The 25,851-nt window shown below is 41.0% G+C and overlaps 1 protein-coding gene across 2 annotated transcripts in view; it reads left to right on the top strand.

Annotated features, from left to right (window-relative positions):
- ARFGEF3 (ARFGEF family member 3) overlaps positions 1-24,480 on the top strand; it is a 99,970-nt gene extending 75,490 nt beyond the window's left edge. For both annotated transcript variants that reach the window (XM_063329493.1, XM_063329492.1), the window contains 11 exons: positions 52-174; positions 2,413-2,516; positions 4,051-4,195; positions 6,742-6,870; positions 7,416-7,592; positions 8,159-8,273; positions 8,912-9,014; positions 9,659-9,790; positions 11,335-11,465; positions 15,236-16,466; positions 17,213-24,480. In XM_063329493.1, coding sequence (XP_063185563.1) covers positions 52-174; positions 2,413-2,516; positions 4,051-4,195; positions 6,742-6,870; positions 7,416-7,592; positions 8,159-8,273; positions 8,912-9,014; positions 9,659-9,790; positions 11,335-11,465; positions 15,236-16,466; positions 17,213-17,404 — 2,582 coding nt within the window. In that variant the 3' untranslated portion in view covers positions 17,405-24,480. The remainder of the gene's footprint in view (positions 1-51; positions 175-2,412; positions 2,517-4,050; positions 4,196-6,741; positions 6,871-7,415; positions 7,593-8,158; positions 8,274-8,911; positions 9,015-9,658; positions 9,791-11,334; positions 11,466-15,235; positions 16,467-17,212) is intronic.
- The last annotated feature ends 1,371 nt before the right edge of the window (positions 24,481-25,851 follow it).

The following is a 25,851-nucleotide window of genomic DNA, read 5'->3' as shown; positions in this document are numbered from 1 at the left end:
AATCACCTTTATGGGGGATGGGGAAGAGTTCTCATCTTATTATTTCCACAGGGAAACGCCAAGCTCCGGTGTTTGATGTCTTTGAAGCATTTCTAAACACAGACAGCATCCAGGTCTTTGCCAATGCTGCCACCAGTTATATTATGTGCCTTATGAAGTTTGTCAAAGGACTGGGTAAATATATTTATTTTCCTTTTATCCTATTAATTCATGTTATGCCAAACTTGATCCTACAGAAGAGGAGAATTAAGTTATGTAATGGTATGGTAGGGAAGAGAGAGGGAGTGAAGAAATTGAGTCCAGAATGCTGTAGAAAAATACAATAAAATCCAAGACCAAGGGATTATTTCAGAAACATTTTTAATACCATCCATTTTTCAAGTTGTTATAGCAGCAAAGATGCATCTCAGTATTAAATATCTGCTTCGTTTGATCTAAATTTGTATCAGGACTTGCTTATATTAATTTAGATTTAAAAGAACCAACAGAATGTTGCAGAAATGGCCTGGCATTGTGCAGTGGCAGCATGGATTGTCTGCAACAGAACAGGTTATGTTTTACATTCAGCAGTCAAAGCCACGTGGCTCCTTTCTACTCTTTCCCACCACAGCAGCAGTAATTTGGTATATGCAATGCTGAAAACCTGCTGAACCTTCAGGGCGATCATGAGCATTGCAACTAACACCACTCTGTCCCCATAACTAGTTTGTTCGTTGTGTTACTGAGAGCAGTGGAGACCAGGCATGTCAAGTCAAGGTGACCCTGCAGAGTAACTGTGGTACTTCATCAGACTGCAGAACAAAGGCAGATGGTGTTGGGTCATTCTGCCCCCACATCCGTGTTCTCTGGCTTGCCTTGATCATTAGCATTTGACATTTTTCATTGAACTGTGGCAATGATATTTTTTTTTCTTATGTAAATTGCAAAACTTCTTATGGGGCAAAGTGTGGCTTTTTTTTTTTAATATAGGTATATTGATTCACAGCGGTATCAAGGTCTGTAAGCGACTCCCTTTGATTTAAATGAAGCAGCTAACCGCACCAGACCTAGTCTTTCACGTTACTCTCATTTTATGAAGCTATTTCACCATCGATTTCAATGGGGACAGAATTCAGCTCGTGATGCATGTCCAGTACCAGTAGAGGGAACTCATGTTCCTTCTGGAGAATTTAAAAGCCTGTCTTACATTTCTTTAGGTTTCTTACCTTCATGAGATAAGTTTGTCCCCTTCATGGTTACACATCAAAAAGCAAGATCTTTTTTTGTACTAAAGGAGCAGGACTATGGGATACTTCAGTGATGTGCAGTAGCAAATATACTACCGTTTATGTGCATTTTAACATAAAGCTAAAGGTTTCAAACTTCATTGGCTGACTTGGCATATCTCAACAGCAGACAGACTTTAAAATACATTATGGAGGGAATAATTAAGGGCATAGAAAAAGCAATAATGTAGTGAAAGGACAATAAAGTAGGATTTAATAAAAGGATTTCATATTTATCTTGTGGTTTTTATGAGAGGAGTAGCTTTTAAGGCAATAAAATGTTCATGTATATAGGCATTTAGTAAAGCTTCAAATTTGGCACTGAATGGAAAGTATTTGGCTAAACTGGAAAAATGGTTATGAGCCAAGTATTCTAGGGTGGGCAGAACATTGGCTGAGAGGGGCAGAAAACAGACTGTGCGGACAGGGAAAAAAATGGAGTGCATGGAGTTATCCAGGCAGGAACTCTGCAACAGGATGGCTCGGAGCTGATCTGCTTATTTAATGCACTTAGTGAAGCTGACCTAAAGGTAGGAGTGTGATGGTGCCACAGAGTTCGTAACGTCTGTGATATTGAGACACTAGCGCCGGAGGATATCGTAGTGTTGAAACAGTGAGAACTTGACACCTGAATTAGGCAACAGAAGGAAATATTGTAGCATAAAATATAAAATTGTTTACGGTAGAAGGAAGAACTTGTGGTAGTGGAATTTTCCAGGGCAGTGGCATGCAAATTAATAGAAAAAAATTAATATATTAACTGAGCAAAGGGTGAATATGAGCAAGTAATTATACACCCATGGAAAAAAGTGGAGTGGGGTCAATATGACAGATGACTACAAGGTATTATTATAAGAACTCCCAAAGGCCCTACAAAAGAGTTATTAAATAGGCGTGTATTTATTAAAGCATTTATTCATCTAAAAATCCATGTATACGCTGTGACCACTATTACTGTATTGTTTGTATGAGAATCATGGGGTGATTCATGTGATCCATGATGGAGAATCATGGATCTAATAAGATCAAACAAAGGATGTTTTCTGGATTCTGTTCAGACATTAGCGCACAACTGAATGAAAAAGGAAAACTAATGCTGTTTTTGTTTCTCTTCTGTCCTTCCCGATGCTGCCTTTCCTGTCCCCAGGGGAAGTAGATTGTAAGGAGATGGGTGACTGTGTGCCAGGATCAGGATCTGCATCTACAGACTTGTGCCTTCCCGCGCTTGATTACCTCAGGAGATGTTCTCAGGTATGAACAATCTCATACAGGTACTAACCTGGCTGAGGAAACAGTTCTAACCTCCCGGCTTTGCATCAATGGTTAGATGGTTTGCATGAACACACCGGCATCTATGGAAAGCCTGACAGTAATAACCTGCACTGACAGGTGGAGAGTGGCCATCTGAAGGAATTTCGTACTTTTTAGGACAGCCAACAGTGGTAAAACTGAGGAGATGAAAACACTCAGACCCAAGGAGCACGTGGGAAAATGCGAATGTTCAAAACCTAGTAGTAATATATTCAAAGCTACATTCATTCTTATTTAAACAGTTACTGTAAATAGCATTTGTAAGGAAGGGGAAAAAACCCAAAACCCTGAGAATTCTCACATCCTAAGAAGAGCAACAGATTACACCTTCTAAAATGCAGCAACAGCCTATCTGTACCATGAAGGCATATCTGAAGCTCAGGGCAAATCTCTAACAAATAGAATGCTGGCGTGTTTCCTGTAATCTCCTTGCACACGGCACAGATTATTATCCAGGGTTATTAGAATGTTTTTTGTCTGATTTCATAATGCTGTTTGTAGTACCTGCAGGTCTTTTTGTTGGACCCAGGCCATGTTTTTTCTGGGTACAATACAAATGCATAACAAAGGATATATACATAGCTGAGAGGGCTTAATGTCTAAATTCGGAGATAACGGGTGGATTCAGTACACAGACTGAGGGGAGAAGGAAGGAATAAGGCAGCTCAGAATAATAAACAGCAGACATACCAAACTGTACTTGCTGTCTCAGTCACCTCAAAAAATCTAGTGAATATCTATGTGTATATCTAATGTATATTTTATCTATACACTGTGTGCACATCAGTCTTCCTCATCCTTACAAACCCCAGTCCACAGTGAGGCAGAAATATTTTCTCCTCTTTAAAAGCAGCAGCCATTTTCATCTTGTTATACCTTTTACCTTGCCAGTAGAAGAACAGGAATGACTAAGAGGAAATCTTGTCTGTATATTGCAAATACCTGGTTTACTTTAGAAAGGTCTGTAAAATAGCAGTAGCATCCCAGCTATAGCACAACTCTGCAGAGTTTGTATTTGTTGTGTAATGGACGCAGGCAATGAAGCTCTGAAGTAAACCTGTACAGGTCCTTTTTTCAGTATTTACTTAGTCCTTCAAAGCTCCGAAATATTCTGTGTACAGCTAATAGACCTTCTTAGGTCACGGGTGCAATTGGTAAGTAGTAACATTTGTCTTTCACAAATGAGGAGGGAGCACACTCCCTTCCCAAAAATGTGTTATTTAAATTGCTTTTCTCCCTCTTTTTTTCCCTTCGACTCCTTACTTATCAATGAACAGAAGACTTATGGCCTCTATTTGGGTTTTTCACTTACAGTATTGCTGGATGAACAGAACAGATGCTGGCATTACGCTGTCTTCATAGGTTTTATTTTATTTTACATATGTGTGTGTTATATGTGATAGCTTTTACAAACTTTCCCATATATATTTATCTTTTCTTCTCTTTTTTTCTCTCTCTCTCCCCCCTCCCCCAGTTGTTAGCCAAAATCTATAAAATGCCCTTGAAACCCATCTTCCTCAGTGGCCGGCTGGTTAACTTGCCCCGAAGAGTGCAGGAACAGTCAGCCAGCAGCGAGGATGGTATTGAGTGCATCCTTTCCGACTTTGATGATGACACTGGTAAGTGCATTGAAAGCAATAATTGCAGAATTAATCAATTGCTTCTTCCACATGTCACTGTAAATTTTGCCGACAGCTGAAAACAAAAAAGAGGGGAAAAACTTGATAGTTTATTGTCTCCCTGTTGTCTACACGCACACGTGTGCACACAGAGCCTGGAAGTCCAGGTCATGTCACCTGCTTTATGTTAAAAGATACAGCTCATAAATGTGAAAAATACAGCCCCTCTCTTGGGACAAGATAATATTATTTTAATTAATATTATTTTAGTTATCCTTGTATTTATAATACAAGCAGTATATATTTCTAAGAGCTAATACAAGAATACTTTCTAGACCACAGCTGAAGTAAAGGAGTGAAAACCTTTTAAGGTTGGTATTGGCAGCCCTGCCTTTAACAGAAAAAATATCAATGTTGAGTTACTGTTTATAAACATAAAGAATACTTGTTTAAATATGTTTCCAAACTTATGTCCCGTGGTCTGTTGAACTAAATGTTGAATTTCTAAAGTCCATAAAAAGTGCTATGACCTCCAGAAAAACAAGCGGCATTTGTCTCCTGGTTATTTGTGTGGCTTATATGGGTTGTAGATTAATCAGGTGCTTGATGAACTAGATCTGTGTGGAGCCGAGCAGTAGAGAAATGCAGCCTTACTGCTTCTAGACTCGTGATGGCCCTTCGAAGCAGTACAGTCACTTCTGAATATCTGAACTACTGAGCTGTTCCCACCTGGCTGCCTCTGTGAAGAGCCAGCTCCAAGCAGGCAGAAAGTGGGCTGACTCCAGTGCATTTCATTCACATGCCTCACCAGAATCACCCTTGATACCTACTTTTACCTAGGCTCTTCCACCACGTGGATTGTCCTGTTCCACTGCTACCCTGGATAAAGGAGAGAAAAGCTGCTCTCTGAAAAAAGCAAACCACAAGTCCTAGGTTTTGGGGATTTAAAAAAAAAAAAACACACCACCACAACCTTTTACTTTCTTCTTTCTATGTTTGTGGGGTTTTTTTCTCTCTGGATATTTTAGGGTGTTCACCTGGGATGCACGAGACCCAAGTCACTGAAGTCTCTGCTTTGAGTCAGGCTTGACCTAGGGTCTCCCCACCTCTGGTGAGGACCACTTGCCTACTGTTCTGAAGTGGCTCTGCCTACCAATGCCTTGCTTGCTGCGAAGAGAAATGCCGCCCTATAGCAAAGAAACCTTCTGATCTGGTTCTTGTCAGAGCTAAGTGCTGAAACTTCCACCCAATTTTTATTTAGCTGGTAACAGTATCAGAACACTGCTAGGCAAACTGGCTTTACAAAGACAGAAGAGAGTGTTTCACCTGGCACTCTAATGCTGAGAGTCAGTACCAAGATGAGGCAAAATGTTCTCGTCTACTTTGCCATACGGTGATGCAGCGTATTTTCATGTAGTGTATTCCATGCCAAACTCTTCAAGAGGGTTTTTCTAAAAGGTACTCAGTTCTTCCAGATTTGAAGATACTCAGATTTTGTGCTGAATGATTTGTGCTGTTTCCTTATCTAGAAACATCATTAAAGTCTATGTGACTCTGAACAATGTCACCATGCATACTGCCCCACAGAAGTGGCATGAATAAATAAATGATCAACCCAGTTACTAAGTAATGATTTCACTGTGTTTTCTTTGATTCTCAGGAAGACTCTTGCAGTCAGCAAACTCAGTGCATCTTAAACAAAATTTCCTTGCGGCCTTTTATATTGCTTTTGGAACATAATTAGCCAGCAAGTATCATGCAGACACAGACTACGACAGCATGGCTACCAGTAGGCTTTTCAGTGAACATAATATCATGGGGAACTAGCAAGTACTTAAGTGAAAAATTAAAGGGCAGCAATTCCTAACCATCTTCAAAATTGTATTGAAAACTAGTTGTCTCCCATAATCTCTTAGGGATACTCATTTTCTCACGTAGATATGAACTCACAGCACTATCTGTATCCTTACTGCTGTTCTGGTAGTCGTTCGGCTCTGCCATATCCACGTTTAATACTCTTCTCTCTGTGACCTCTTAACGTCTAAAGATAAGATGCTGAGGCAGCCTGATGATACTTCATGAGGTACTGTTACTGTTCAGTTCTGGGTAGCAAATAGAGACAGTTAAATTATGGCTAGACATCTTAGGATCCTTACCTAAAACCATAACCTAAATGGGTACAAACCATTCTGGGCAGTATTTGCAATGGTAGTGAGATGTGTAAAATGGCCCATTGCAAAAATAACAAAAACCCCCAAGGTTAAAGAGGACTAGTGGGAGTAGTAGACTAAGCAAAGGAGACCAGAACGAGATGTACTTGGAGGAGGAAGGATGGGACAAAACACAAATGTAACAAAAAGGCAAGGAAAAGGAGACCATCATTTCAGAAATCGATACTGCCCACAGACATTACACACCAACAGTGAACATGCAAGATCCCATGATCTTTAAGTTAGTTGATTTCTTAGCCTCCCTCACTTTCTGAAGGCAAGCACTCAATGCAGTATCTCACCCGTGGCTTTTAATCTTTGTTTCCTTACTTGTAGGTCTTATCAATGTGTGGATTATTCTGCTGGAAGAATTAACAACTGCCATATCCAACTGTCCCCGCCAGCACCAGCCTCCGACTTTGGATCTGCTCTTTGAATTGCTGAGGGACGTTGCCAAGACACCTGGTAATGAAAGGGCTTGATAAAATGTGAGCTAGTAGAGCCCTGACCCAAACTTCTTACAATCCTAAACCTCTTCTCTGAAGTGTCTTATTCATGCTAGAGCTGCACAGAGACATTCTCAAGTAGCAAGGGATTTTCACAGAGCGTGATCTGTTGTTCCAGTGAGTGCACTGTTCTATGTTGACAAAAGGCATCTTGTAAGAGTATGTTCAACATACTCTTACGTTTATTGCACAAAGAGGTGCAGTACTCTATCAATGCCCTAGCCACAGAAAACGTTTGTCTGGTGTCCAGGAAAGGGAAATAGAAAATTATATATTCCTGTAGACCTGCTGGGAAAGACAGCAGGTAAACAGTTGGCTAAATGTTCCTATACTACCTCACAGCTAGATGCAAAACTGCTTACCCCTCTCTTCCCACAAAAAAATTTCAGAGCCTGCTTTGTTTGGCACTGTCCCTGGCCTCAAGCTTGCAACAACTTAGCAAATTTACTGTGCGTGTAGGCTTTTTAAGCAAAAATATACAATCATCATTGTGTTTATTTTAAGGCCCAGGATTTGGCATTTATGCAGTTGTACATCTTCTTCTTCCCACGATGTCTCTTTGGCTCCATCGCAGCCACGGTGACCATTCTTACTGGGATGTGGCATCTGCTAATTTCAAGCATGCCATCGGCCTTTCCTGTGAACTCGTAGTGGAGCACATTCAAAATTTCATACACTCAGGTATGTCATTGCACTGTCACATCTACTGACAGCCATCAGTGGCATGTTGCTGAATGGGGGGGAGACGCTTTATTTGCTTTTTGTTTACTCAAGCATAAAATAAGAGGAAGAGGGTTGAAAATTTCTGTTAGTTTGGGCTTTTTTTCTTTCTTTATAGGGTTTAGAATTATGGAAGAAATTAACTTGTAAGGGACCCAGGGAAGTTATTTAGTCCAGCCTCTGCTCGGAGCAGGGCTATCTTCAAAATTAAATCATCACAATCTATATTATACTTTCTAAAAGAAGGTACTAAGACTTTGATCATAAAGAACTACAATATTCAGAAACAGGATCTAATGGAATTTCTCCAGTACCACTTAAGCCCAGACATTTTATATTGTTAACAACAAAAGGACTGTTCTTATTTCAGTTTGATGTGATGCATGTTTCAGAATTGAACTCTAGTGATAGCTGCATAAAAAGATTTGGTTTTGCAAAGCCTCTGAATAGCAGTAAGTGTAGCAAGACTGTTTAATTATAATAAAAAGGCAATGATGTTGAAACCGGCCTGTGTCTTTTCCTTACAGATATTGGTTATGAAAATATGATCAATACTATGCTGAAAGATCTTTTCAAGTTGCTGGTAGCCTGTGTAGCAGAGCCAACAGAAATTATTTCCAGAGTTGGCTGCTCTTGTATCAGGTAACACAGTCTATTCAACTCTTATCATATTAAAAAAAAAAAAAAAGATGTCTTTATATCTTTGAAAAACTTGTGGACTGATTAAGCTGGCTCACACCTCAAAAGAAGTCTACAATATGTCTATCGTTATTTGAATAATTAATTTTAGACTTACTAACCTTTTCTTGCTGTTTCTGTCTGCTTCAGAACCTGTGATTTTAGGCATTGCTCTGTGTATCATTCCCATAAAAAGCACTTGTACATTACTTATATGCGGTTAGTCAATAATTAATCCTTAGGAAAAATAATCAAGTGTCTTTCTGTTGGAATTCACAGGTCTTTAGAGGTAATTAATACCTTTCACAGTCTTCAGGTTATTACAGTCATAATCAAAATAAGCACTGCATTATGTAGTTATACAATGTGTGGTTTTCGTCCTGGCAAGATGACTACTTAAAGGGGAAAAGCAAAGGGGGGGGGGGAAAAGTCAAAACTACAGTGTAATTACAAAAATAGGTCAGGGTAACAACTGAGGAGATTAGATATCATTAGGTAGCTACTGAGTAGGGCTTTTGTTTTGTTTTCAACCTTCTCCCACTACAAGTAAGAATCGTTTAGTTCCTTCTTGAATATGGTAACATTTTCCTGTGCCCTTGCAGGTACGTGTTAGTGACAGCAGGGCCTGTTTTCACTGAAGAGATGTGGAGGCTTGCGTGTTGTGCCTTGCAGGATGCGTTCTCTGCCACTCTGGAGCCAGTAAAGGTAAACTGCCTTTTTGCTGACAGTCAAAATGTAATTACACTAGTTATAGAATCACTAACTTTTGACAAGTTGCTTTTTCTTTTTAAGTAAAGTTTTTGGGTACAGAGCCAAGAAAAGAAGCATAAGGATTATGTGGTAGCTTTTGTTATCTTGTCAGTTCACTCACAATGAAAGGTGTTGGATCAACTGTGGACATTGAAATCAGTTTTTCTAAACATGTGCAGACAACACTAGTCACTAATGGTCCTGACTTATTTCAAATCGCCCTGCCAGTATGAAATCAGAAGAGTTTAGTAGGTGAAAACTTACCGTTTGATCTATTTCTTTCTCTGGATTGGCTAAAACTAGACAAGACGAAGTTGTTTACTTGATCCTGTAGCTGCATGCTCCGAATAGATTATTTCTCAACTTGCTATCTTTCTTGTAACAAAAAAAATCCTGTGAAGTCATCACAGGCCAGACTACATAAGAAGTTGTAGTGTCTTTGCATCAAATACATCAATTGCTAAATAGCAGGTGACCAGCTGATGGTAATGGAACAGATCACTCTGAATCTTGTATTGCACGTGAGCAGGCCGGACAACGCTACAGTCACTGACTTCATTTAACGCACAGTGAAAGTCTGATGTTGTGTCTCTCTATAGAACCTGTTGGGCTATTTCCACAGTGGTTCTGAAAGCTTTAGTGGAGACGCCTGTGAAGTGAAGGTGGCAGCCCCCTCCCTCTCGCCAAGTGCTGAAGCTGAATACTGGAGAATCAGAGCCATGGCACAACAGGTACTGACTGACATTTCCGGGGAAGTCAGAGAACATTTTAAACTTGGGGCTTTTCTTCATGAAAGTATATGTTTACCACCACCTTCTTCACAAGCCCTATGGGCAAAGATTTCCTCATCACCAGACTAACATATATGTGTCTAACAGTAGTATTGGAAAAAAGTAATAAAAACTAGAAACAAAAAACTTAAAACAGTCCCCCTGCAAGTAGAAATTAGGAATGCCTAGGGTGGGGCAAGATGCATACGTACCTGAGGAGGACTGGCAATGAGCCTGCTGTGTAATGTACCTTTTAAAAAGGCAACCCTAGCATACATCAGTGGAAATGTTTCTGATAGAGAAGAGAAAATAGTAGTGGCACTATCAATTCTCAACTAGAATGCCATATATTTCTTTAATTACTCTGTTAAAGAATGATAATTTCAAAGGGCAAAAAATGCACCAAAACAGAGACTGTGATATGAAACAAGAAAACAAGATTTGTTCAACCTATCAAAGCAGAGTTGAAAAAAACCTGTGTTCCTCTTTTCTCTATAAATACCTGGGTAGAGATTGCAGAGAAGAAAGAGTTACTGAGAACTAGAGGATAATGCTGACATTTAACAAACCATTTAAAACTCACCACTAACTCCTAATCAGCAGAGCAAGTTTGGAGACAACCTTCTCAGGGTCCTTTTGACTACAGTAGAGGTTGTTCATTTTGTGAAAATACTTACATGAAACAAGTTCTTTGAAATACAGCAGACTGAACTTCATGACCTGCAGGGTACCGTAAAACTGTAAATACAGTGTGACAGTTCCAGCATGGGAAAGCAGCTGGATTAAAAGAGCCAACAGATGTTTGGTGTCAATTTCTCACCTGATTAATCATACCCTGATGCTGCTTGAAAATCTGAGACACACAGACCAGGATTTGTGATCGCAAATAATGGGGCAGTGGCAGACTTTGAATGGAAAAAATGCTTTAAAGATGCAGAACTCAAGAAAGCATGGACTGTGTGTCATTTATACCTTTCTTGTAGACTCTCAGTGGCACTTGCTTGAGTCCTTCTCGGTGGGGATTTGACAGAACTGCTAAGATACAAAACAAAGCTACAGCAACCGAGAGTTGTTTCCCCATTTCCCATTCAACGAATTGCAAGTTAGGTGTCTGTTGTATCTTTATGGCTGAAAATAATCCTTCCAACAACCAACCTTTTTAGGTACAACAGGCTAACAATGCAAACAGATCCTTGTCTCCACTAAACATGATATTTTCTGATAGTAGCGTATAGACAGTAGAAAGCTTGTTTTGGTGTTTGGTGCCATGCCTTATACAAGTTCAAAGAAAAAGACATCTGTCCTTTGCCCTGTGCTCTGCTGAGTGTCCAGGGCTCTGAGGGTGTTTTACGAAAGCAGCATGCTCTAGGGAGGGTCTGCCTGGGGGGGTACCTTGCATTCTCTCCATCACTGTAAAGTAAATACAGGAAATCCTATTCTCAGGCCCTCCAAGGACCCAGTGCAAGTGCTAAACTGATTGTTTCGTGTAACTTGTTGTTTTCTAGGTCTTCATGCTGGAGACTCAGTGCTCCCCAAAGACCCCTAGCAACAAGGAAGGATTTGAACATGCCCAGTCGTGTGTGCTCATCATTGACCTGCCACCAGATAAGAAACCAAATGGGCATACCCAGAGAAGGTAAAATATCTTCTCATGAAAATACTGTGTCATTAAAAGCAAGATAAAAATATTGTCAGGCTGGCGGAGAAGTGAACAGAGCCTGGCAAACCATGCCCCTCCATAGGTCTCATCAAGAAAATGAAATACACCGATCAAATAAAAATTAGGTTTTGTGGCACAGGAGACAATAGTTTACTACCGTCGGCACTCCAAATGTTCCCATGCTCATGCACTGCTGAGCACGCACGTGCAAGAGCTGTTACAGTTATAGACAAGCCTGTGTCAGGGTCTATAATGCGGCCCTTGGAAAACTCTTCTAATAGACAGTAAAAGTTGTTAGGTTACAAATAACCTGAAGGATACATAAGTCACACAAAGCCTTCAAGTAGAGGAAATGCAGATAAAATTAAGAAAATAATTCTCATAGGAAATACTAGGAAAAATTTTCCAGTATTAAGATTTTTTCCTTCAAGAAGTAAGAGTTAAAAATACCGCTTTGAAGAAAGCTTTGGAAGTGCTGTTATGTTTGTAGTGATACCCAACAAATGAAGCAATGTCTGCTTCACTAATGGTCTTTTAAATTCACTATTGCTGGATTAAGAAGGTAGAAAAAGTTAATGGATAAACTACAGCAGTGTAAATTGAAGAGAGCACACTCAAAGCTGCAAAACTGTCAACATGCTGATCTAGGGAACGCTGGTTTTGCTTGGCACTTTATTTTTTGTGGAAGTCCTTCTATATATTACCACCTCAGAAACTCATGCATTTGCATGACAATCTGATCATGTCAAAGAATATTTCTTTTTGCTTGCACTTGGTTGTTTAAACAACTGCTGTAACATCAATAGGGCCAAGAATTAGAGTTCTGCATTCAGGGTTTGTGTTTGTATTGCAAGGTACGTAATACATGGTGTGAAATTGTCTTTTACTAGATACCAAACCTGCTTCTGTACCACTTCAGGCATTCTCATTCCAAACTAAACTATTGCTTGCAACAAGGAGCCAGGATGTGATGGTCCTTCTTTGGATGGACAGGAAGAAAGACCATGCAAGATGTCTTTATACTTACGTGGCTGTACAGAAGTTTCCCCCCAAGAGCAGGTGCTCTGTTGTCTCACCTTCAGAGAACAGGGCCCTGCACAGAGACGAAGAAAGGTTGAGATCAGAGTCTAAACCCTTCCTTCTTGGTGGGAAAATATCTGCTTTATCCAAAGGTTTGCAGATCATTCTTCTTGTTACAATGAATGCAAAGCAAAAGACTGGAGTACTCCCCTCTCATGGCATGTGAAAGCCGTGCAATCTAACCCGCTGCGTTTGTAAAGGTAGCGTGGGTCTTGCTTGTCTTTAAACAAATAAATAAGTAAAGCTTGCAATTAATACAAACTCTGAATGCTCTCACACTCCGCTTTGTCTAAACAACTGCAAAAAGTGTATCTGCCAATAGGCAAATGTTACCCCAGCAACGCTCATTTTTCACCAAAACAGGGTTCAAAAGTTGACCGTGCCACTGTTTTTCATATTATTTGCTACAGCAGGCCAGTAATATGCCAGTCTTGCATGCTACTAACTGTGGCCTTTCAAAAGTTTTACTTTAACCTTAGTGGGGTTTCTCTTCTCCCTTTTTGCTTTTGTTTCCTTAATGCTGCACCGTTTCACAGGAAGCTGGGGTAAGGGAGCTTTTCTTCTTCCTAAAAAGTAATAATATATTTCAGTTTGAAACTTTGGGCAGAATAAGAAAATACTGTCCTTAACCAGCTTTGGCATTGTGCGTTTTCACCTATAGCTCTGTACTAGTTTCTTTCGGAATTGAGCAGTACTTTTAAACTGTCCTTGGAAATTGACTTTTTGGCTATTAGAAGCAAAAGCAGATCTCCATTCTGATCCTGTTTGTGGAACAGGATGAGTCTCTTGAAATCAATGCAAGCACTCATTGAACTTTATACATGCTCTTAAGAGCTTTTCTGAGTCAGAGCCTCTAATGACTTTTACAGCAGAAAACTACTTCCCCATAAAGAGCCCCAATGTATGTATTAACCATCAAGATTTTAGCACCGTCAGATAATGACACTATTAAATTTTACTGGTGTTTAGGCACTGACAGCTGTGTCATAGTAAGCAAACTGACATAGGTAAATTAACCCCAGAAGCACGGTTTTGTCTGGCCTATAGCTTCTACATGGCCAAGCATATGGTGGTCCTTCAAAAGTCTCAGGAGGTTTGGGTTTTTTGGGTTTTTGTGTTGTTTGGGGTTTTTTTACCTCAGGACCATTTGTGTGCTTTTATAAGTCAATTAACATAAGGCCAAATTTTGAGAGTTAAAATATGTGTTTTTCTGGATCTATTTTCTTTTTTTTAGGTGTTTCATTCTCAAAATTGTTTTGATATGATTTTCCGCCCACCCCCCCAAAAAAATAGATTCTTTGGTCTGGTATTTTGAAATCACTTTTGAAAGTTGTTTAATGGAAGTAGAATAGTTTTTGCAAAAAAAAATAAAACATAAAAAAATCAAAGGTTTACAACTGAACATCTTAAGTTACATGAGGATTTACTTTGACTTAGACCTAAAACTTAAGTATTGCAAGCAAACTGAAAAATCTCTTCCTCACTAGATAGCGGTGCTAATTAACATGTGACCCATCATAGTTCCCTAAATCAGAACAAGTATTACTATGCATACCAGAGCATCAGCTTCATTTATAACATCGCTGCTGTAGCCTCGTGCAAAGACCTTTTTTTAAATGCCTTAAAATAAGTTTCACAGTTTATAATTTAAAATCCATGAAATACCAAACAACAATCCTGATCTCCCGCCTTCTTCCTAGCCCCCCTTGCCTGTAAGCCTCTTGATGTTATTTACTAGTGAATGACCTGAAAACTTTGGCTGGGGGAATTTGCCATTTCTGGGTTTCCTGTGCAAATCAAAAATTGGTGAGATCTAGAACAACTCGCAGCATCTCTCCAACAGGAGCACAACGAAGAATCACCCAGTATCACGTGAGAAACAGGGTTAGGAACAGGTATTTCCATGCTAGTGTCTCACTGTTCAAAGTTAAAGTCTTAAGAGCAAACAGTGAAATGTCCCTTCGGCAAGACTTAAGCTTCTCTGCATGCTCCATTGCACTGCTGATGGTTCTGTAGATTTATTTTTTTTATTGGTTGGTTGGCTCTTTGTTTTATTTTTAAGAAGTACTCCTGGCATTAGTGGAAATGGAAACAGAGTGGTAAACTAGTTTTGGCCTCAATTTGTTAAGGCTTGTTGACATGCTAGTGGAAGAATTTTATGGGTATTTCAACTTAGCCAAAGTTCAGCAACAAAAATGGAAAATATAGTCAAGGACCAATGGCGGAAGTGCTGCATAACTTGTGTGTTAACAAATTCCTCAGATGTAGCAGGCTGAAATATTGAGAGTGCTTGCAGCTGCCATGAAATCGGAACGGAGAAGCCCCCAGTATTAGACATCTCTGGAGAAAGGGACGAAAGTTACAATAGAGCTTTAATACCACCTATGCACAAGTGCCATTAGTGTGCTTGCTGTGGACAGTTATCTTTCTTAACCAATGTAAGTGTCTTCCCTTCTAGGAAAGTATTTGAAAAAGAGTACCTGAAAGACCATTCTAGACAACTTTTATCTTCTTACACTTTTTTGTAACAAGGCTCTGAAAAATCTGGCCTTTCATTTGCATCTTGCATGTTAGATTCTAAAATATGAAGCGTTCCTGTATTTCTAGTAAAAGCACAATGCACCATTTTAATATTTTTTTTTCCTTCCCATGCTTGGTTTACCAAGTATTCCTTTTAGGACAATAGTGGTGAGCTTGCTGTCCCACCAAGTACTGCTCCAGAATTTATACGACATCTTACTGGAAGAATTTGTGAAAGGCCCTTCTAACTTGGAGGAGAAAATGACAATACAAGTACCAGAAAACAAGTTGGCTGGTTTTCTCAGGTACATCTCCATGCAAAACTTGGCTGTCATCTTTGACTTACTGCTGGACTCCTACAGAACAGCCAGAGAGTTTGACACCAGACCGGGGTTGAAGTGTTTGCTGAAAAAAGTGTCTGGCATTGGTGGAGCTGCCAACTTGTATCGCCAGTCAGCAATGAGCTTCAACATCTACTTCCATGCTTTGATTTGTGCAATCCTGACAAACCAGGAGAACATCACTGCAGAGCAAGTGAAGAAGATCCTCTTTGAAGATGATGAGAGAAGCACAGACTCATCACAGCAGTGTTCTTCAGAAGATGAAGACATTTTTGAAGAAACTGCCCAGGTCAGTCCCCCACGAGGGAAGGAGAAGAGACAGTGGAGGGCTCGAATACCATCTCTGAGTGTACAGCCTGTCAGCAATGCAGACTGGGGATGGCTCATCAAGCGGCTTCATAAGCTCTGTATGGAACTGTGCAACAACTATATCCAGATGCATCTGGACCTGGAGAATAACGTAGAGGAGCCTCCAGTGTTCAGAGGCGACCCTTTCTTCATTTTACCATCCTTTTACTCGGAAACCTCTACCCCATCGACTGGAGGGCAATCGGGAAAGGACACACCATCAGAAGATGACCGGAGTCAAATCAGGGACCAACTGGGAGACAGCCTGACACCCCGAGGAGAGAGTGGAGAAATGCTGCTGCTACCCCCACCCCTAAGTCCTAAATCAGAGAAAAAAGAGCAAACCAGGAAAAAAGAATGGTGGGAGAGTGCTGGCAACAAGATCTACACCATAGCCACTGACAAAACTATCTCCAAGCTCATGACAGAATACAAGAAAAGAAAACAGCAACAGTCCATGACATCCTTCACCAAAGAGGTCAAAGTGGAAAAGAAAGGGGAGCTCCTGGGTTCAAGAGGGCCAGACTCACCCATACTCCAAAGGCCACAACATCTTATAGATCAAGGTCAAATGAGGCATTCGTTCAGTGCTGGTCCAGAGATCTTGAGACAAGAGAAGAGACCACGCTCCGGATCCACAGTCAGCTCCCTGAATATATCTGTTAGGGATGCTGAGGCCCAGATACAGGTAGGATATACTTGTAGAATGCTAATAATAATAGCAATAACTAAAAAGATACCTATAAATATTTTTTTTTCTATTGCTGTTATTATAATCATTATAATCTCTTCATTAAATGTCTTGGTTACATAAAGAAGTCATCATGATGAGGACTGAATATTTCAGCAGCTGGCACTGATAAAAACCTGATTCTGTCCTATCAAAAGAAAATCAGTCTTCAGGGAAGTGTTATCGGGCATATAGAGCTTTCAAGAGTGCTTCTGTGACTGGGGCCAGAGCAGCACTTAGTCCAAAGAACTAACAACTTAAAATGAACTCATTGCTTACTGCTAAGGGCTCTAGCCCACTTAAGGGCTTTTGAAAACATGATGCTGCTTGTCACAATGCTTTTGTGCTTAAGAAGGTTTTCTTCTTAATTCCACAGCAGAAATAGCGGGCTCTGTTGCTCAACAGAAACTTGCTGCTTGTGTGTCCAAGTGGACAAATCAGTCAACGTATTTGTTCACTGTGGGATGAAATAAAAGGGGATGAAGGGTGAGTGTGATACCTGCAATGCAAAGTCAAACAGTGACTTACAGTACTGAATGTGAATTAGGAAGACACAGTGAACATTGAATGAATACGCTGGCATTACTCAGTTCTCTTCATGAGGCTGCAAACACCAGGCATCTTATTTTCTGCCTCAAGTGATGGGCTCACCTATTTAGAAAGGTCTTCTAAAGAGTCTTTTTTTGTATCCAATTTGTTTGTAGGCATGGACCAACATGGTGCTGACAGTTCTCAACCAGATTCAGGCCCTGCCAGACCAAACATTCACAGCCCTGCAGCCAGCAGTGTTCCCCTGTATCAGCCAGCTGACTTGCCACGTGACAGACATCCGCGTCCGCCAGGCAGTACGGGAGTGGCTGGGAAGAGTGGGCCGAGTTTACGATATCATCATTTAAAACCTAGCTGTGCTCTGTTGCGAAGGGGAGAAGACATCCAAGGTATACAGCAAAGAAGTATTTGAGGTTCATTAATTGCCTATTTGTTGGTGATAAATTAAGAAACAATGAGCTTGTTGATGTATATCCTGTGTCCACTTCAGACTGTGTGTCCCTCCCTCACACTAGCAAAGGAGGCAAAGCATGAGGGTGTCCAGGGGGGTCTGGCGCCAGAGTCCAGAAACTGCCAGTAAATCAGGGTGGTACCTGAAGGGGTGATACATTTCAGTAGCCTTCATTTTAATTCCAATTTGCAACAGTGGGAGCCACAGTAAATTCCAGCAGAACTTCCACGCTTGCAATTAGCTGTGAATACAGCTGTCACCTGGATGTCAAACCAGGCCAGTAAGCCTATGTAACTTCAAAAAAATAAATAAATAAAAGTCAAGAAGAAGGTGGGGCTATAGGACAAGTGAAAAGGGGACAGTTGTTTAGGGTAAATTTTTTCCCTTCTGAAATTAGCATGAGAGAGGAAAGCCAAATAAAGATTATTGTAGTAACTACATGCCTCACTCACTAGAGAAAGTGGAAATTTATTTTGCTCTGAGAAGAGCCTTTGAAGTCTGGTCACGTTTGGGGTAGCTAATAAGTGACTATTAAAGTATCCCAGGTCTAAAACTGGTGAAGCAAGCACAGACTATTCATCCTTTCATTGCTCTTGTGGAGTATTGCTTGAAGAGACATGGCACTCTCATGCTGCCCTCTCTACACCACTACCCTGGCTGCCTCTTCACCTATGCCTACAGCTGAGCATTTTTCCAGGTGTCTAATTCCCCCTACGGGCAACAGGGAAGTTTGTTTTGCTGTTTCCTGTGAAGCTGAGCAGAAGACGCACCACAGAGCAAATACCAGCATGTGCCAGTATCCAACATTCAAGTAACAGAGTAGAGATAAAGTGTTCCAGTTTAAGCAACACCACAGCTAAGTTAGCTTATGCTTCTACTGGAAATTTATACGTTTGCTTATATAGAGCTGCTGTAGCCAGGAACACCCTTATCGCCATTGTTAAACTTAGCTTATCACTCCACATTGAGCTGAATCAAGATGGAAAATAGTCTGAAAGGATGGTACGTTTCCTGGTTCTCTCCCATTTCTTGTCTGCTGCTGTAAACAGAAGGGGACAAATCCTCATGGAGGTACATCCCCCTCTGTGCAGCACTCCTACAGCACTACTACAATTTGCTGATATTATTAAGGCGGGGAGAAGGGGAAGGATCGACTATTGTATTGTCAAACACATATGCGATGCTGTTCACACGAGACACAGCAAAGGGTTACCTTGCTGCACAAGTTATGTCACAACCCCTGGGACATTCCATCTCCTGCTCCCATACTGCATAATTTGATGATTAGAAGTTGAAATAATTTGTTGAAACTAAGTTGATTTTAATCTTGGGTGACCCCTTAATGATGTTCTCCCAAGGCTTTTAAAATGTGCACACCAACTAAATATACAGCTTCAGTCCCTGCTCCAAAGCAGCCTCAAAATGGCATCTCTTTCTATCAATCAGGCTTGGATTTTGCACAACTAACTGCTTTTAGCATCTTAAATATAGAAAACCAGAGGAAGCCAGGAGGCTGCACTGAACAGCCATCACCCAAGCTGATATATTCACAGAGTCTGCCACTATCATCCTGCTTTTTCCCTCCATTGCCAACTTCCCATTTGTCATCTGCTGGACTCGTGCAGGGCACATTTGTCCCTTAACTTTCCGTAGTGTCAGTCATGCTGTTTACCTTTCTTTCAAAGCGTCCCTTTGCTAAGTTATTTCACGTAAAAATTCCTTAAAAACAACTTTCTTACCACCTCCATTGATTTTAAAAATGAGTAATTTAGCACTTTTATCAATTGTCAATTTTCCCCCAACAATTCTAATACTTCCTTGGGGACAGCTGAGATTAGCCCTTGGTATATGGGAGAGTAGTGGCATGGTTTGATTTCTGTTGCCAAGTCTTTCTTACACATCTTTAGGTAGAGTAAAAGGGTGGTTATATTTTTCTTAAAGTTTTTATTGGGCATCTATGCAGAACTGCTTTTAAAGCAGTACATTAATTAGCCAACGACAGAAATCAGAATAATAAACTGTATGCAAAACTCTGTTAGTTTTTATTATACACATGCATTGAATGGGTGCAGATCCTTGTTGTACTAATTTAGTTTTAACTAAAGCAAATCCCTAAGTTATGTTGGAGAAGTAAAATTGATAGCAATACCAATGGAATCACTCAGGACTCCAGAAGAGGGCCTAGTATCTAAGCAACGCTGTGGTTACGTGTTGTGGTTGCAATACAAATATCCTTCTGTAAAACAGAAAGAAAAGCTCTAGAAGTGACAATGTTCCTCCACCACCCTCCTCAAGCCCATGAACACAGCATAGCCTAGTGTTATTTGATTAGCCACCATCTTGACCCAAAAATATCATTTCATTTCAACTTTTTACACTACAAATACCATACTGGAAACAAGCAGGAGTAAATTTGCTATATTGCTGTTGCCCTATTTTAAACTTTGCCATCCAAATTATGCACTAAGTGCCCACTGTCACCTTCAGTGCCTCTACTCATTAACAACCTTCCATAAAAGGTTATGAGTAACTTTAAGTGATTCCAGAAATGTAATTTAAAAGGACGTAAAGTCTGCTGCTTCAAAGTTTAGCATGTGCTGCTCTTCCTTTTCCTTACATATAAAATGGTAAGGAAGTGAGGAGAGCATCCCACAGCCACTTCAGGAACCATTAAGCTGAGCTGCAGAAGCTTTTTGATGCAACTCCAAAATATAAATAAATAAAAAATTGACTTGGTTCATCACATACTCAGCTATTTTTTGTGCTAGTTTAGCCATAGACATCAGGAAGCCCCAAGGAAGTACAACTCTAAACATGTAAAGTCACCATTTCATAGACGCCTGCAGTCTGTTTCATGCATACTTTGGGCTTATGGCTGCTAGTATGCTACCTTCAGGCCTCATAAAGCAAGCTTTTAGCTCAAAGGAGGAGTCTGCCAGAACAGTCCCCGGAAAAGGATACTGGCACCAGCCTGTCCTAAGCCTCAGAAGACTTCTGAACTCTGAACACCCCCAATCATGCCCAGCTGTACCACACCACAGCAGCTTTTCCACTTTCCACTTGTGAGCAAGGAAACAACTCAGTCAGTAGCACAAAGTAGCCCTCGTAGCCACACGTGCAAGTCTTTCTCACATTACCCATTCAAATCCTTACTTACAGCCCCATAACATAATGCATGAGATCACAGTGGCATATTACCAGCTTTGCTGTTGAATCAGAACATTTGAGCCTTGAAAAACCAGAGTCTCTGTATCATAGCCTGCGTTTGCTCTGGTTAATGAACACATTATTCTCTTTTCTTGCACTTACTTTTCTGTCACATAGATTTCTACAGGAGTTGGGTTTGATTTTTATTGAACTGGCCAGTTATTTTTAAAAATGACTGGCTGGTAATTTTTATGTAACTGAACTGCTTAAAAAAAAAAAAAAAAGTGGGGGTTTGGTGGTTTGGCATCCTTCTCAGGTACCAGAGCTGCACCCCTCCGCCTTTGCCTAGTTCCCACTACCCTCCTCAGGGGCACCACAGCAATCAGAGGCACGTTTTCACATCACATCTCATCATCTTTTACCTTTAGGCACACGGAATAGCTCATCACTCTGCAAAACAGCATCCTCACCTGGAAAGTGCTACTTTTCCTGTGTAACAGGAGCAGGGTTTGACTCCAATTGATACGGTCACAGGCCAGCGCATATATTTGTACTTTATTCTGTAGTGTGAATATATGCAGATATATGGAACAATTGATACGTTTATGTACGGATTCCTGTAGCTCCAGTCACTGTCATACTCTGAGCATTCTACATATTTACAGAGCGACATCCCCATTGGTAGTATGTTTATCATGCTCTCTGATTATTCCTGTCACATCAGCAATGGTTAATGCAGTTTTTCTGGTAACTTCCTCCACAGTAGTCTCAGTCTGAGTGTTCAGCAGCCATAGCACTACCACCACTATCTCTTGGTTACCATGCTTTCATACACATTTAATACTCTGTTAGGGATCAACACTCACGTGAGAATAACTGACTTAATTTAGCATCTAGAAAGAATTATTAGGGAAAGATTTACAGAGACCTGTGCAAAACTTTCCTTGGAAAACTCCAAGCACAGGCAACACAGCTGCTGCCTCATCACAGATAAAAAAACTCATGTCCTCTGTACTATAGCTGGCTCATGTTGAGGCCAAGCAGAGTTTACATTCATGATTTGTAAGGTACTTTGCCGTTCGATTTGAGCTTCACGTTTTTTTCAAAACCAAACCTTCCTGTAAAATTCACTGACAAATCTTCACCTGCCAAAGACAGAACCCCCCACCTCTAAATACCGTGTATTCCCATATGCAATCTCCATCTGCACTTGATACAGTAGTACTATAGTAGTACTTGATATAGTACTACTGCTATAGTAATATTGATATAGTTGTTATCTCCAGTGCAGAGCTTGGTGCAGCACCGGTATGAAACCGGGTGGCAAAGGAGTCAGCAAGTAGAGCAGTCCAGCTGTGTGTGCTGCCTGCACTTTGTACCTCTCTTCACAGCTTGGGCCCACACTCAAAGTGCCTAAGCTGTTGAAATCAATGCGACTTACATACCTGCATATCTTTAATACTCAGGGCTCAGTCCTTGAATCCTTCAATCCCTTCATACAGGTTCATAAATTCTCAGGAAAGGGGAAGTTCTGTACAGTTCCTGATGTCGCCTTCTCTGCTGCTGTCCTCTACACACCTCCTGCTTGAAAAATCCACAAGAACCAGCACATACTTCCATGCATCCCAGTGCCCCAAAACTAGAACCTTCACTTTTGCACAGATCCAGTTTTAACACGTAGACCGTAGCAAGCCAAAATAATTTATTTGCACCTAGCTCATCCGTGCAAAAGCTTATTCAGAAATTGAGCATGTCATTTGGCTATTTTCACCTTTAGCGATCCATTCTAGAAATGCCACTACTCAGTGTTAAACTGGTTTTAATTCAGAAAAAAAAAAGTTAGGTCCTTTCTTCCCTTGCCCTTGCTTTTGTGGGGTTGTGCTAAGATTATGCTCAGGCAAGCTACTTACTCATTACTCTGGTTATAGTCATTTCTGTGAAGATCTATGTACAGTGCTAATCATGGCACGACACAAAATATGGTTATTTTTTTCAATTTCTGATCATTCCACAATTGTTTGAAGAAATAACACAATGCCATAAATTAAAAAAAAAAAAAAAGTTTCTCTTTAATTCTTTTTTTAGTATAAAAGGACCAAGTTATCGTAACACGGAAGCACAAATGTTAGATTTTATGCAAGGTAGATAACAGTATCCATCAGCTAGAGATCCCTCTTCACTGAGCCTCCCTATTTTGAGCAGAGCTTCTATAGGGATATGACCGAAGGGTCTCGTAGCAGCCCTCACCAGCAACTCACCTGGGACTCCAGGAAGTTGTACAGCTGCAAGGAAGAAGTCGTAGCTCCTCTTTCTCCTGTTTCCGCTAATTCCCCTCAGAATGTATACTTTATATGTGACACTAACTGTATCATATCATGCCAAAAACCCCAGCTTCGGCCAAGGGTGGAGTGCTGGCTATTAAAAAAGAAAAAAATAAAAAAGCATATGGTGTAAGTATGCATCAGTCTTTCACTTAGTGCTCAGAGGTCTCCAAAGAACTCCTAAGAACTAAATGCCAGAGGGAAGAAGAAATGCCCTAGTTCTGTGGATGTCAGTGGAGCTACACTGTGTAATCCTGGATTAATGCAATAATGAGCTCACCTGTGGGAGCAGATTCCTCAAATTCTCTTTATTTTTGGAAAATTCGCCAGTTGAGGTTTGCGTAGTCTCCACTGCCACGCTGAATCAGGGAACAAAATTTACGGAGGGCATGTTCTGTTAAGAAACATGGCAACAGGATCTAATTCAATCCCACAACATCCCACTTTTCAAAATGTAGTTGGGTACTTACATAAATTTCATCTAAATATCATGGAGCAGCAGAGCCCTATTTCCTGCTCACGCATTTGGTTCATCAGGGCTGCGGTGAGGTGCCGCCATGCTTCCACAAGAAGGAAGCTGAAACGAGAGCGCTGAGCTAGCAGAGAGGCACAGGGACACGGGTTCAAGCAAGGGACAAATATCCCCTCCCCAAGCAGGCTGTGGCTCCTGAGCCCCCAGCTCTGCAGAGGGAAGCAGGATTCGATACCAAAGGGAGAACAGCCAGGAAGGGCAGAGCCCTGTACTGCAGGCTGTTTGCTGGAGCAGGTGGGAGCAAGAGATCGAGAAGTATGCAATGACAGCAGTGAGCACCTTCTTTCAGTTCCCCCCACTTTCTCTTCTCTCACCGCCCCCCCCAACCCGCCCCCTCCTCTTTTTGTCATTTGTGAGACTGCAGACATACTTCCATGGGCCCTTTGACCAGAACTGAAAACTGGAAGCAAGCCAAAGGGAGTGGACACTCTGTTTTGCCAAAGATCTAATCCTTTCCTGCCAAAAAATTAAAAAAAAAAAAATAAAATCAAATTTTATTTCCATGATGATGGCTGCCATAGGAAGCATTTTACCACAAAACACCATTCCCAGGACTTCATCTCTCTAGCTGTATATTCAGAAGGAGCCACTAATGGTTTTTAAGAGAGGATTGTAAATCGCTTTGTCAAGCGAGTGCTTACGTTGAGTTCACCTTCTGTCGAGTTCACACCTAGCTGCAATTCCCCGGTCTCAGCCATGTTTCCTTCCTCTACCTTCCTGCTCTTCTTCAGAAAAACACCTCCCCGTGTCTGCCGCGTCCCGTTGTGCTGCTAGCTTTGTTTGGTCCTTGGGTGTCCAGTGGTCAGGCAGTCACTGTCGACTGGCTTGCAAATTGTATTTTGTGTATATTTTATTCTGACTGAATTCTGAAATGGAAATATTTTAAAACAAAAGTTATAAACTATTTATGTTGCTTGTGTTGTAGAATAAAGAAGCAAATGCAAAATAAATTATGCTCTGATTTTGTCTGAAGATATTTATTTTACAGTTACTGATGAAGCAAAGGAGCAGAACTGAGAAAGAGCCTAAAATACTTGGTACACACTAGCAGAGACTGCAGTTTTCACACATGACCTGGGGAATTTAGCCACTTTGAACCGTTGGGGTTTTTTTTCGGCGGGACATGAGATCTAAACACTAAGAAATGAGCCCTACATCACTCCTAGCCAGAGTTTGGGCTTGGAGGGGTGGAGGAGGCTGAAGCTACTGAGACAGCTAAAGGTGCAAGTAGGCACTGTGCAGAATTTTGAAGCATCTAAACAGGTGAAGCATTTCTCCCTCCATTAAAATAAGGAAAATATTTCTGGCTTTGATTTCATTAGAGATGGAATTTAAAATTTAAAAACAAAACAAAACCACACGAACATGGCAGAAAAGGCACCTACTTTCAATCACATAAATAACTTTGAAAACTGTCCTAAAAAGGTAACCTTAGAGATTGAACTCTACAAATTTCATCACACACCAAAGCAACCACTTTACTGCCACTGAAATCCAGACACCACACCAGCCCCCAGCACGAAAGCCACTGGTTGTAAACACTTCAGGGACAAGCAGCCATCACAGGACAGGGTTCCTCGGAGCGCTAGTTCACAGCCAAACTTTTGTTGGGTTTTTTGAGCTAGGCATTCCCCAATCACACTCAGTTTAGCTAGCACTCAAAAAGCGTTCCCGATCTACAGGTGCATGCAAGCAGCATGGAGGCCGCAATGTTTCATCCCTCTAAAAAGCTTGGGAAGAGCTCTCCCCTATTGCCTAAATCCCTCGTTTGATTAAAGTTGGATCAATGATTGCTCCTGCTTGGAGAAAAAAACTTTTAATGTAAAGGAAATAGTTAATGAAAACTGTAAGCACCTTCTTCACAGCAGCCACACGTGCTCCCATATGCAACCAAAACTTAGGGGAGGAAAAGGAAAGGGTTGACCAATACCCCTGTGAGAGAATTGTCATGGGGCTCCCTGAAAGCAGGAGTGTTTCACCAACACGCCACAGCAGCATACAGTAACCTTTAGGGTACATCTCTGCGCACTCAGGGATGGTGCCCACAGCCCAAAGGCAGGCTTTCCAAATAATCTCGAGTGAAAACGCAGCCGGCATTCCCACCTGGGCTCACCGGGATCTCCGGGCATGGTCTCCCATGCACTGAAGCAGCACAAGGTCTGGCCTTCAACGTCTGTTACACAACCGCCTCATCAGCATGAAGGTTAAGAGAAACGTATTAGAGCAGATTACACAGCAACTAAACGATGTTGTGATGCTTTAATAAACTTAACGGCACTTCTGGCAAAACAGAGTGTGTTAAATCCCAACAGCCAGATCTAATTCCATTCCGGGAAACTACCT

This window comes from Chroicocephalus ridibundus, chromosome 3, assembly GCF_963924245.1.
Source record: "Chroicocephalus ridibundus chromosome 3, bChrRid1.1, whole genome shotgun sequence".
In the NCBI taxonomy this organism is placed as follows: Eukaryota; Metazoa; Chordata; class Aves; order Charadriiformes; family Laridae; genus Chroicocephalus; species Chroicocephalus ridibundus.
The sequence above is the reverse complement of the archived record's forward strand: the minus strand, read 5'-3'. Positions and strand labels throughout refer to the sequence as shown.